The sequence below is a fragment of the Rhincodon typus genome, chromosome 20 (assembly GCF_021869965.1).
Source record: "Rhincodon typus isolate 14 chromosome 20, sRhiTyp1.1, whole genome shotgun sequence".
NCBI lineage: Eukaryota > Metazoa > Chordata > Chondrichthyes > Orectolobiformes > Rhincodontidae > Rhincodon > Rhincodon typus.
The window spans coordinates 18,734,008-18,748,623 of record NC_063351.1 but is presented as its reverse complement, the minus strand read 5'-3'; the positions used below and the strand labels follow the sequence as shown (position 1 = coordinate 18,748,623).

At 39.4% G+C, this 14,616-nt stretch overlaps 1 protein-coding gene across 1 annotated transcript in view; it reads left to right on the top strand.

Annotated features, from left to right (window-relative positions):
- LOC109917655 (inositol polyphosphate-5-phosphatase A) overlaps positions 1–14,616 on the top strand; it is a 142,489-nt gene that overhangs the window by 103,627 nt on the left and 24,246 nt on the right. The window contains exon 6 of the mRNA XM_048609176.1: positions 3,876–3,995. Coding sequence (XP_048465133.1) covers positions 3,876–3,995 — 120 coding nt within the window. The remainder of the gene's footprint in view (positions 1–3,875; positions 3,996–14,616) is intronic.

Genomic DNA, 14,616 nt, shown 5'->3' with positions numbered 1-14,616 from the left:
TTTCCTCCAGATGTTCCGGTTTCCTCCCACAGTCCAAAGATGTGTAGGCTAGGTGGATTGGACGTACTAAATTGCCTGTAGGGTTATAGGGGGATGGGTCTGGGTGGGATGCACTGAGGGTCAGTGTGGACTTGTTGGGCCGAATGGCCTGTTTCTACACTAGGGATTCTATGATCTATGATCTGAGATGTCATGCACCTACAGGGATAGGGGAACAGGCCCTTGAGAAATATGGCCAAAAGATAATGAGAACAGGTAGCTGTGTGGGACAATATCAGGAGGTAAAGCGCAATGATCTAGATACAGATCATTGTGCTTTGATCATTTGATGAACTTGTGCTTAAGCAATAGATTAGTGATGAGATCTGTGTGTGATGAGACACAGGACATGAATGGGCTATAGCCAGAACAGTAAACTCATTGCCCATCACCTATGAGGGCCAATCATCTAACCTTGCAAGGAATGGACAATTTTCATGGTGTGTTTCATGGTGAACTGTTTCTTTCTTCTTTATTCTCTTCCTTTCTTCTTTCTTCTTTTCCTAAAGACAATGACTTTTGAGAGAGCTGCCTCAATCTCTGTTTGTAACATCGACAGGTATCAGTTGGAGTCAACATCTGAGAATGCTTAATTCCCTTTTCTCCAGGAATTCCATTAATTTCCCACTAATGCTTGGTCCTGACATCGAGACAAGGCCCAGTACACATTCCAGATTAGTAAGTGTGCATTTGTGGAACCGGAGTAGAAGCTTGAACTCCTGAGCTTGAGTCCCAGCATGGCCTTTTTTGGAAATTCATTCAATAAATTTGGGAACTTTTGGGAAAGCAGAAGAAAAACCATATTGTTATGACAGCTGCACAGGTTCATTAGATAGTAGGAATTGCAGATGCTGGAGAATCTAAGATAACAAGGTGTAGAGCTGGATGAACACAGCAGGCCAAGCAGCATCAGAGGAGCAGGAAAGCTGATGTTTCGGGCCTAGACCCTTCTTCAGAAACCTTCACAGGTTCATTAATATCTTTTGGGGAAGAGGTCTTGTTACCTTGCCAAATGTGGTCTTTGTGTGGACAATAAGCCCATGTTATGTGGCTGCCTTATAAAGGTCTCTGACATGACATTGCAAGTTGCCCAAAGAATGGGCAACAACTTGCAATCCTGATGATAAACTTGACCAAGAATGTTATGTGCCATTTTGGCCTTCTTATCTGAGGAAGGATGTTCTTGCTATAGAGGGAGTGCAGAGAAGGTTTAGCAAATTGATTCTTGAGATGACAGGACTGACATATGAGGAGAGATTGAGTCAGTTAGGTTTGTATTCACTAGAGTTTAGAAGAGCAAGGGGTATCTCATAGAAGCCGTTAAAATTCTAACAGGTTAGATACAGGAAGGATATTGGGGGAGTCCAGGTCATAGTTTAAGTATAAAGAGTAAACCTTTCAGTACTAAGGTGAGGAAAAATTTCTTCAGTCAGAGAGTGGTGAGCCTGTAGAATCCACTACCACAGAAATTGATTGCGGCCACAACATTATGTGTTTTCAAGAAGGAGGTAGATGTAGCTGTTGTTGCTAAAGGCATCAAGGGATATGTGGGGAGAGTGGGATTAGGATATTGAGCTCGAAGGTCAGCCATGATCATAATGGCTCAGCAGACTGTGGGGAATGAATGGCCTACTCCTGTTCCTATCTTCTATGGTCCTATTTTTCTATGACCTGCTAAAAGTGCAACTTAATTTCAATAAATCATGGGGAGGGGGAAAATGACTAGTTTCTTTCAAGAACAATTTCAAAGAATCATAGAAAATACAAACAGGATAAGGCATTTGGCCAGCTTGCTCCGCCATTCAATAGGATTATAACTGATCACTAACTCAGTACTCTGATTCGACTGTTTCCCCAAACCCTTTGATCCCTTTAGCCCTATGAACTATTCAATATTTTGGCCTCAGCTGCTTTCATGGAAGAGAAATCCACAGGCTCACCATTCTCTGGGTGAAGAAACTTCTCCTCATCTCAGTCCTAAATGGCTTACCCGATATCTTTGACTGCCTCTTGTTCTGGACTCCTCAGTCATCAGGAACATCCTTCCTGCCTTCACTCTGTCTAGTGATTTTAGAAAATTACCGGTTTCTTTGAGATACCCCTGTCACTCTTGTGATTTCCAATAAATATAGTCCTAACCGATCCATCCTGTCTTCATACGCCAGCCCTGCCATCCCTGATAAATTTTGGTTGCACTCCCTTTGTAGCAAGAGCATTCTTCCTCGGGTAAGGAGACCACAACTGCACACAGTACTCCAGGTGTGGTTTCACCAAGACGCTGTGCAATTGCAGCAACACATTCCTGCACCTGTTTTGAATCCTCTCGTTGTGAAGGCCACCATACCATTTACCTTCTTCATTATGTTACCCTGTGTTTGGTGCATATCTATTTCCACAGGTCTAGCAAAAATAATGGCTTGCTACATGTCAATTTCTCACATTAAAACAGCATGCCACAGTAGGCCATCCTGGACTGTGCCTATTATATACTAATGTCTGCTTTCCAGCAAGGACAACTGGGTAGCCACCAGGACCTAATCAGCCTGATTTTTCTTCTTCCCACAGCACCAGTGCCAGTGACATCAAAGCCAAAGCCATTCACTGTCAACTCATTTGAACTGAATTAAGTCTGAATGGGTTAAGGATTTTGTAGCTTCCTTCTCTGGGTGGCTGAGCTAACCACAATGCGATGCATGCACTAAATATGTCTTTGTGAGAATGGTGCCCCCACTCTCATTTATTTGATTTTAATTTGTTTAAAAATGTGTTATTGGTTAAATTTGTAGAATATTTACTAGGGGGAGAAATCCATCAATTAGTTTTATAGGTCTGATCATTCTCTAGTCCGTCATCCCATATTACAATTTCATAATCAACTCTGAATAGATGAAACAATCTTCAACACAGTGTTGTTACAAATATCAGCGTAGGATCACAATATTGAGTAGATTTGCATGTGGTTAAAGTGTGATGTGATTAAGTATTTTTCTTCCCAAGGATCTTCACCTGGTCAGAAGAGGAATACACTTGTACCCCCTACCATTTAACTTTGGAATTCAGTTAATATCTTTCAGATCTGGAGCTCCTGTTAATGTTAATCTGTGCTCTCAATGAACTATAGAAAGATATTAAATGAAAGACTAAAAGGAATTCTTTTCAGCTGTTGGCAATTTCTTAATGAATGACATTTCTTCTGCAAGGTGAAAATGATTTTATTTCCCTATTTTCTTTGTATGAAAATTTTACCTCAGATCTCATAAATCCTTCTTCTCCGAGTGCTTCCAAATGCTGGCTTTAAAACACTTAAAATAATGAAGCTTGGTTTTACAGATTTTTAATAACACTTAATAAACTAATGCATGAAATGGCATATTTTTATGATTGTGTTGTTCTTATTGTGAAGCTGCTCTCCTGAAGCATGTGCATGGGGGTGCATTGTTTAGTTTTCATGGATTAGATGACAATAGCATTCAATATATAAGGTGTGAGCTGACAGGGATAATGAGGTTCCATCTGTGGAGTGATAGATATCAGAGTTTACTTACAATGTATTGTTTAAAAGCAATTCTCCATTAAAACAACAGAGGCAGTATGCTTAGCAAGCAAATATGAATTTTGTAATTGGGCAAGCATTATTTTTGAAAGAATTTTATTATTTTATTAACCATAATATTTAATCTCCATATGTGCAAAGGGAATGTTCCAAAATACAAATGTCTTTGTAAGGCTCCTATTATGTCAGTTTGATATGCAATGCTACCATTTTCTAAATTCTGTCATGATCGTAAGAGCACTTGCCTGATGATTCACTTGTGTGATGGTTATTTTCTTGACAGTGCCTTTGACTTGGTGAACATTCATCTTTTCCATGATGCTTCCAATTTAATTGCTTGGGAAACAAGCCCATCTGTCTACTCAGGAACCCGACAGAAAGCTCTCGCTTACGTACTAGATAGGTAAGAAGGATATATACTTTACATTTTATACACTGAAACCAAGTGACCTCTTAATTTAGAAAATTATTTGCTTGGATGTGATAGCCAGCACCTAAAAGTCTTTATTTTATTTGGTTTGCGCTGTTGATTGGATCAGGTCCAGTACTGGGAGTTACTCTTAAAGAATGTCATCTTCCTAATAAGCATTCAGCATGTGTTCCTTCATTTGATTAGAAGCACATAGCATAACGAGGAAAATTGCATTGAAATTCATCATTTCTCTATTTGTGTATGATGCCTTGAGATGAAAATAATGTATGCCCTCTTCCCTTCACCAAAACAAAAAAGCAGATGTTGCCAACTACTTTTCGTGAAGACAGTGTCCCTTTAACAGGACGTAATTTTTAATGTACTGGTGATATATAATCAGCAAATTGCCAATTGAAAGGCTGCAAGGGGCAAATAGTTCAACATCTTCAGACTTGTATTGGACTGACTGCCTGTCATACACTCAGCAGATTTAATGGGTACAAAAATCAAACAGAGTGTAAAACAGATCAAGCCATTGCTTGTCTCATGCTCCTCTATAATTGGAAGTTCCACCTGAGGTCTTAAAGCTTTGTTGTCAAGCTTTCTTTCTGAAGTCCCAGTATATCATGGTATTATCAATGCAGGGTGTAGTGTAGGGATCAGTGGCACTGACATCATTTATGTCCACCTGGAACAAGAACTCAGCACCCTCTCTGCTGATGTGGCACCAAGTATGTGCCTAAAATGCATTGTTGTACTTGTTGCTCTGCTGCCCAGCCTCTGCGCTGCTTCACCAGTTCATTGCGCTGTCACTCCACTTCTCCTCTGGCCTGCTGCTCCATTGCCCTGTTTCTCTGCTGCTCCACTGGCTTTTGTCTCCATTGTGCCACTGCTCTACCACTTTGCTTACGCACTGGCTTGCTACACAGCTGCATTGCTGCCTGGTTGCTCCATTGCACCAATGTTCCTCCACTGCCCTACCTTCTAGTTCACTACTATACTACTCAGTTGGCTCATCGTCTGCTGCCCTGTTGCCCCATAGCTTGTTGTCCTGCTGTGTCTCTCTCTGCCCCACTGTCTGTCTGTCTGCTGATTGCTGTCTCACTGTCCTGTGGCCTGTTGTCTTGCTGTCTCACTGCTCTACATTCTCATTCTCTCAGTGCTCCAATGCCCCACTGGCTCACCATCCCATCCCATCCCGTCTTTTGACTCTCTGCTCTAATTGGCCATGTGAAACTTTGATTCTGAGCTAAGATATTAGGCTGGCACAATAAGATCACATAACATTTACAAGTGTGCATATCAGATAAACACTTGAAAAAGGTCACATTTTACTGTTTCTTTGAATTGCTCAATGGTAAGGATAGTCCTAGACTTTGCAGGAAGTTATCTGGAGCATCTCTGGCAGCGCTGCCATAGGCATTATGACCTGCCTGAGTGGTGAGTGTTCCCCTGTAGTAGTAGTGGCAGTAAACACAGCCTTATCAATGAGTACAACATAAGTATTTTTGAAGGAGCAGTAATTCCAGGTTACTGTGTTAACCTTCACTTTGTGTCTGGCAAACAATTAAGCTGAGTCCCTTCTAAATTTGGAAATGAACCAGTAAAAAGCTGAATTCTTTTGGGGCAGCTTCAATTTTAACAGAGTAGAATGACTATAAGCATAAGGTAATGAACTGTGTTAAAATTAATAATATCAGCTGCCTTAAAACTTTGATGCTTGGCTCTAGCTTTTTTTTTTGCTAAGAGCAACTTAAAAAAAGGCTCAGTTTTAAAAAGGACCAACATGACTACAACCTACCAAAGGTTTTCTTTGCAGAACTTTAGACAGTCCTGGTCCTGTTAAGATCAGCTTAATTTCTGCCACATATTTTCTAAATGAATTATTCTATCTCTCAAGTCCATTCTGATGAAGGGTCTAGGCCCGAAACGTCAGCCTTTCTGCTCCTATGATGCTGCTTGGCCTGCTGTGTTCATCCAGCCCTGTACCTTGTTGTCTCGGATTCTCCAGCATCTGCAGATCCTACTATCTCTTATCCATTTTGCTTTTGTGATTTTAGACTACCTCAGGTGATGATAATGGTTAAACATTGAATGCCCTTGCACTAGTTAAATTGGGACATTTAGCTGGTTTATAATCCAATGCTTCTATTAAGAGCAAGAAAATTTCTATCTTTATGTGTCTCCACGTACAAGATGCTGAGAATTTGATATTCGCTTTTATTGTGGAGCTCCACGATAATGAAGTATGGTTGACAATGTGCATACCTACTGTTGCTTCTTTGTACAATGTGAAATGAATGGGCTTACACTGGCATTTAATATCCTCTTTGATCAGAACCTGTTAGATTTCTTCTGTGAGTTGCTTGCATTTGCTCCAGAATCTTTATCAGTAGTATTTTTTTCACGTAGCATTGTAGGCTTTGATCTTAAACCTACCGTTGTGGGAGGGCATGCTAATTCCCAGAAAATACATGATGCAACCCCACCCCAGCGGCTGCACAGCTCTCACTATTTTTTTGTGGCTGCGAGGCACAAAGTGCACAAATTCCATTTTGGATATGCAGAGCACCTCATTAATGCAATTAAATCTGTCTCCTACCAATTGACTGGGAGCCCAACTTCGCTTTAACTGGTCACAAACCAGGTTTTCCAAAACTCAGCAGCAAAACTGAGATGATAGCTGCCCCTTCTAGAAGCTAAGTTTTTTTTTTCTTGCAATTCTTGTAGGCCCAGGAGGACCATGCGTGCTTCCTGGACGTCGTCATCAGCCATCACTCTGCTGATTGTGACCTCTCTATCTCTTTCCCCCTGCCGGGTTTAGCCAGCAGCCCCACACCGGAGACTGTCAACCAGCTGTTGGCTGGGAATTGAAATTGAGATATGCTGATGTGGCCTTGCCATTAAATTTTGCCTTTCCATGCTCCTGGATTGCTTTCACTCTCCTTCACTCTCTTCAATGTCTTCCTATAAATATTAGAGAAAGGTGCTAGATGCACTAATGACATAGAAGTACTTATAGAATTCCTGGCCTTTCAGTATAGTCTGTGCATCCTAAATTTCTCATTTGTTTCTCTTTTATGCAGTATTAAGGGAGATTACCTCCCTCCATCTTATTTCCACTTGGACAGCATTGACTTGCTGCTCATTACTATAGTCACATGATTAATCTACAGCACTTAATCTCAAAGAGGCCAATCATTCTCTAAAGAGCCAATCTTAGTCCTGAGTTTCAGCAACAGACAAATTTGAATTATGTTACTGCTGCAAAAACATAATCCAGTCCCCAAACTGATATTTGATCATTTTAGTGTCGTGTGAGACTTTATCATTCAGATTTCAGAGAGTGTAGTATGTAGATGGTCGCTCCCCTGACGGTGGATGCTGTGCTATTTCCTGCTTTGTTTAGCTTCTACTTTTCTCATTCTCCTCTTAATTTGTTTTATTTCTTGATTTTGTTTATGTTTCCGCCGCCATGATTCAGTTGGTCACACACGTGCCTCCGAATCACAGGATTCCAGGATTAATCTGACTCCAGAACTTGAGTTCAAAAACTAAGGTTGATCCTCCAGTGCAGTACTGAAACAGCAATGCACTGTTGAAGGTGCCACCTTTCAGATGATATCTTAAACCAAGGACCCATCTGTGTGCCTGGGTGGATGTAAAAGGTCATGTGGCACTATTTCAATGAAGAGCAGGGGAGTTATCCCCAGCATCCTGCCTAATATTTACCACTCAACAGTTTGGCTAATTATTATCACACTGCTACTTGTGGGAATTTACAGAGTACAAATTAGCTGCCTCATTTCCACATTGCAAAAGTGACTGCGTTTCAAAAATGTACTTGCTTCATAGGTTATAAGGTACTTTTGAGACATCTGGTTGACATGAAGTGCACTGTATAAATGCAAGTTTTTCTTTTTTCTTGTCTCTCTCGCTCCCACTGTCAGCTCCAAAAGCATCCATTTCATATCCGTGTTCTGAGGAACGGTCACTGGACTCAAAATGTTAACTCTGCTTTCTCTGCACAGCTGCTGCCAGATCTGTTGAGTTTTTCCAGTAATTTCTGTTTTCGTGTCCATTTCATAATTATATGGATTGAGATGTCCCCAAACAACTTGATTGAAACTGTTCTGCAAAATATGGTGATTATAGAGCACTTTCAGTGTTATTGAACTACATGGTGAGTATTGCCTCCATTTGTAGGAAATTGACTCTCAACTCATAGCACTGTTTGAACTGGTGTTAAAGCATATCAAGCCATGTGCAATGTTGACCCCAACTAGTGACAACTATACATGTGTATTGAACTAAAATTGTTCATGGCACGATTGATTATTTATCACTTAGATCTATTCGCAACCAGTTTTCCCTTTGTTCTGGGATTTCTTGTACAAACTGACACAAAAATTCATGTGTCATATGGGCAATTGCAATTAAGTAAGGTCCCAAAACTATAAAAATCTCAAACTTGACCCTAACCTGAATTTTATGTAAGCAGTTCTCGGTTTAATAGAATCAGGACAGAGTTGGCAATTTTAGTACGTGTTTTATGAGGCCAGTGCCTTAAATCTAACCTGCTTAGCAGGTTCAACCCGGGCCTGAGAAACCTGACAGAATACTTCTGTGGAGATATCTTCAGGAAGAAATGAGTGCCTTTATAGCAGTGCTTGTGGGCCAAGAGCAGCAGGACTGTTTTTGCTTATCCATGACCATTCTCCACTTTACCCTACCTTGAATCAAAACATTTTTATATTCAGGTGTCAGCCCCCTTACCCCAAGGAGCCAAATCTGTCAGTCAGGCATCTTCCAGATGTGCAACCTGCGATAAAAATGCTGTGTTGTTGATTAAAACATTCTTGTGTAATTGGGGAGGAATTGAGTTGGCAACGGAGTGCAAAATTCGAGCTTGGCCGTGCAGAAGTAAAGGATGGAAACATCTCTTTCATAGAATGAGCTGTAGAAATCTGGAACTCTCTCCCCATAAACTCATTGAGGCTGGGCCATTAGAGCTGGAAATCAATACTCCCTGACTTGATGAACAGGTAAATATATGACTTTCAGGACTTTTTTGTTCCCAAGGATTTTGTGATTGAATTATGGTAAAGTATTAGGTTTTAATACAAAGCAAATGTACTTTGAAATGTACTTTTGAAAGCTGCAGAACTTGAAGGAATACATTCAAACCAAATGGACTAGATTGTTGATTGCCACAACTGATGTATTTATGCCTCGTTGTCTCATCTCAAAGCATTATTACTAAGAATGACTTCCATCCACTTTAAAATCAACAGGAAATATTCCCTTTAAAGCCACACTCAGAAATTGTGAGATGTAAGGGATTGAGTTTGAGTGGAGTCAGAGCTGGAAGATAGGTTTTATTTCAAATCATTAGTAAGGAGAAACCTCTTTATCCAGAGAATGGTTAGAATGTGGAAGTTGTTAATCACAAGGAATAGCCAAGGCTGCTTGTACTGGTGCATTAAAGTAGAAGCTAGATTCAGACTTGATCGTGATTCATGCACACAGACACCCAAGACCTGTGTTCTGCAGCTCTCTGCATTTAAATAATATTCCACTCCTCTATTCCTCCTGCCAAAGTACATAACTTCACATTTTCTTCCATTATATTTCTTCTGCCAAGATTTTGCCCACTTGTCTGTACCCCTCTGTAGCTCTTTGTGTTATTAAACCACTTGCCTCCCTATTTATTTTGTGTCATTCACAAACTTAGCTATAGTATTTTTATTTCCCTGTCCATCTCGTTAATAAATAATTTCGCCCCAGCACTGATCTCCACTAGTTAACTAGTTGCCATTCTGAAAATGTCCCCTTTATCCTAGCTGTCTATCTTCTATCACTTAGCCAATTCTGCATCCATGCTAATATACTAGCCCCAACATAATGAGCTCTTGTCTTATCAGGTAGCCTTATGTGTGGCATCTTATCAAATTCCTTTTGGAAATCCAAATATATTACACCTGCTGGTTCTACTTTATCTATTCTGCTTGCTACCTCTTCAAATAATTCTAGCAAATTTGTCAGGCATGATTTCCCCTTCATGAAGCCATGCTGACTCTACCTGATCATATTATGCATTCCTAAAGGTTCTAATATTGCATCATTTATAATAGATGCTGACATTTTCCCAATGACAGATGTTAAGCTAACTGGCCTTTGGTTCCTTGCTTATGTCTGTGTCCATTTTTGAAAAAAGGTGTTACATTGGCAGTTTTCTAATCATCTAGGAATTTTCCAGAATCCAAGGATTTTTCAAATATTACTATCAGTGCGTCCATTATCTCTGCAGCTTCTTCTTTTAGTGTGCGAGGAGCAAACCGGATCCACATTTCGCTTTATTAAGATTTATATCCATCTGTTGTTATTTTTTTCAAAACATACTGCTTCAGTGCCTACAAGCAGCAGATGCAGATGTTTTAAAACAAAAACCTGCTTTTTGTATTATCTTGATATTGGTGCTGTTGAGTTAACTATTGTTAACTTAGGTGAAATAAAAGCTGTTGTTTTGTTAATATTAGTAAGTTCATAACCATGAATTTCCTACAACTGTTTTCTACACCACTAATTGTTTTTCGTTAAAATGACACAGTGGAAGGCAGCTGCAATTACAATCAGTGTGATAATTATGCAACTGACATCAAAACTATTCACCAACTGTAATTCTATCCATTTCTATCCAGCATTTGTTCATAAGTAGCTGTTGGATATTCAGGATTGTCAGTTTAATTAGCATAGCACTGGCAATGCTGCAGTCAGAAGGATTCTTTATTAATATCTTATGTGCATTTTATTATCGCTGCTTGTGTTTAGCCTCAAATTAAGTCATACAAAATCTGATACACATCTGATCTGTGCAGCCTGAAATGCTGCAGCCCAGCTCTAATCCAGTATTTCTTTTGGAGCACACAGTCAATGTTGACAAGCAGGTCTCAAATGTATAGCACTGCTGCAGGCACAAATTACACAACCCAAATACAAATCAAGTGATGTGATGTATAAATGATAGCAATCTCACTGGTTTATGGATTTAAGTTGATGTGAAAACTTGTCATAACATTATGGCTAATAATATTCACACTCCATTTGGTCTATACTTTTGTTTGGGACTTTTTGCCTTCTTTGTCAATAAATTATATTTAATGCAAACATGTCAAGAAAAAAATTACTTGCGTTAAGCCAGCACATTTCACAGCCATCGGATATCTCAAAGCACTAAAGGACACTTTTGAAGTATAGTCACTTACGTAATGTAAAAAATGTGGCAGCAATTTGGTGTGTAGGAAGTTCCCAAAAACAGCGATGTGATAGTGACCAAGTACAGCAAACTTTGTTTTAGCTGGCACGTTATGAATTGCCATGCTTGATAAACCAATAAAAAATTATATACCTCAAATACCGCAAAGTTTATTTTATTATTTTGTCCAATTATTATAGTTTGTAATGTATTTACCTCAATGTAAATATATTTGTTGTTCAATTGAATGGCTACATAAAATATCAACAAATGATTCAATTTCAAGTCATTTTCACCTCAAATAACCAAGGTCTTTTCCCCAGGGTAGGGTCATCCAAACCTAGAGGGCAAAGTTTAAGGTCAAAGGGGAAAGTTTTAAAAGGGACCTGAGGGCCAAGTTTTCACACAGAGGGTACTGCATGTATGGAACAAGCTGCAGAGGGAGGTGGTGGAGGCGGGTGCAGTTACAACATTTAAATGACATCTGAATAGGAACATAAATAAGAAGGGTTTAGAGGGATATGGACCAAACACTGGAAAATGGGACTCAATTATTTAGGGCATCTGATCTGCGCAGATGAGTCGGACCAACGGGTCTTTTTCCATGCTGCATAACTCTATGGCTCTATGAAATACCTCAATCTACTGTGATGCCTGAGTAGTCAGTTGAGGGTGCAAGTGAGAAGGGTCTCTGTTGGTAGGTTTTATTTAAGGCAAAGTTGCCTTATTATTTAAGTGATTTATGATGTAACTAAAGTATAACAGTGATGCAACCCCCTGAATTATATTTCTATCACTTAGTGTGTATTTTTACATTGATTATCTGGACCTGTTGATGATCCAAATATTTGATCAACTGGCATACTCCTGGTATCATCAGTGCCTGTTAATATAAAGTTTGCTGTAATTATTCTAGTGATGTTGATTGAGAGATAAATATAGTCCAGGGCACCAGAGATAGCTCTCTTGCTTTTCTTCAGAATGATGTCATGTAATCTTTTATATCCGCTGAGAACACTGACAGGCATCAGATTGAAGAACTCATCTGAAAATACTGTAATTCTGCCAGTGCAGCATTCTCTCAATAGTTCACTGGCACATCAGTCTTGATCTTGTGCTTAAGTCCTGGAGTGATCTTGAAGCTGGAATTCTATGACTCAGAGGCAAGAATGCAACCAACTGAGCCATGGTGAAACTACTTTAAAGATTAATTGGGTGGATTTTCATTGGAAACAGGGTGAGTCAAGATTGTCCACAAAACAATTCACTGGAATAAATTTTTAACTCGGGCATTTGACTCTGGTATCTCTTTACTCTGTGGTTGTCTCAACATGGCCAGAACTGAGGGAAAGGGAAAATCTAATATTTGATCCCAAGAACAGCCAGAAATAGTCCAAGCACAGAACAGGGAAAAACAATAGTCAGGTCACTAAGTGGATTGTCTCCCGCGTGGGACAGATACCTGAGGAAGCAGAGGATTAAAGTTTCCTTATACAGCCTGCAAGACTGATAACTTACCTTCACTACCAAAGTATCACTATCATTGGGTCCAATCGATCATATAGAATTTTAATTAGCATTTACACATAAATGTAGCAGTATTAAGATTAACACTTGGCAAGAACAGAAATGAAACCACTCAAATTTAATTGCTTGATTGCTCTGTACCTGTCAAATGGAGAAAATTGATTTTTTTTCAAATGGTTTAATGAATAGTAATGATTAAGTAATTTAAAAAATCCTGTTAGATGTCGCTAAATGTACATTTTTTTTTAATATTTAGTGAAGTAAGTTTTATATATAAGGCAGGAAATAGGAAACTTTATTCCAGATCCTCCTGTATATACACTGTTGTAATAACTGGAGTAGTTTTGGGCCTCAATATTGCATATTCAGAGTGCTTACATTGTGAGAAGCAGAGATACATCTAAGTGCAATTGAACGTGAGGTTGCAAGTCTGCTGACTTGCTTCTGACTCTGTTCAGTGATAGGAATGAGCTGACCTGATAATCATTCTTTTTCAACCAAAGGGAATTAAACCATGTTTAAAAGTCCTCAGTACTTTTTAAACTTTATTTCCCATTTGAACAGTGTAATATTCTATCTCCTGTTGATGTGCTGTGGTGAGGGATCATCACTTCACTAATGAAAAATTCTGAAATCATAAGGTTTGCATGTGGTGCTGTGCAATCGATTGCATTGCATTAATGTCAATGGTACAGCATAAAACTGTGGTGTAAATTATACAGAACTCTCCAGTAATCAAGTGGTAATTGAGTTAGAGGAACAATGCTCTCATACTTCTTGAGAGTAGAAGTATCCATATCAGAACTATATTTGGAAGCATTTCCAAGTGTCTGACCAAAATTGTGAAAGAATTGCAAAAGATTAATTGACAGGCTAAAGAAGTTTAGACGATGGTGCTGTCTCCTTTTAACAAATGGCTCCCCATTTAGGACCTCCCACAATGTACTCGGAGGTTTGTAGTATTTTTCACTTTTGGGTCAGGAGTTTTATAATGTATATCATTAGAATGTGACAGCACCAGATCTGGCAAAATCATTTGTCTTTGGAGAAAGTAGATTTTATGTTGCCCGACTATTGTGGGCTTCATTTGCACAAATCAATTATTCTGACTGATCATCCAGCCGCGGATCCGGACCTCCATCATGAACGGTGGCAGGGAGACATAATAGGAAAGCTCTGTAGAGCAGTGAATAATGGGAAACCCCTTTCATCAGTGCAGCTAACCTTTTGGCAGCCACCAGCAAACTCTATTCTGATCCACTGATAGAGGGGACAATACACTGGGCTCAGTTTGAATGAATCCTGCCACCAACAGTGTAGCCATTCAGAGGTTTTGGGAACCATCTTTGGCCATTGTTTATTATTACTCCCGCCAACAGTAGGAAAGAGAAAGTGAGACCATCTATGGTGTAAACCTCTTTTTCAGTTTTAATCTCTCTTAAAAGCTGTGTAGATCTACATTTCCAGCTGAGCTACTGTAGCTATGTGATGTCAGATAATCACACAAGAGAAGTTTCAAGCTGGGCTTTTGAATTACTTATCTGCATGAACTATGGCAGCTTTAACCCTATTCAGAAAGGAGTGATTGTCTTCTCTCAATCCTTTCAACTTGCGTAAAACACTGTTTTAGCACCAAAGTTCTTCTTGCTAGTGGTGTATGTATAAACAGTTTTAGAAGAGGTAATTTAAGCAGATTTCTATAGGGGCTATTACAACAATGTAATGCCTGGACAACTTGGGAACCTAAAATATTCTATTTCTTGCTGTTGAGCTCTTGAACATTGGCTCAGCTGAGCCTTTTAGTTTAAAACCGTTTAAGATGCTTGACTA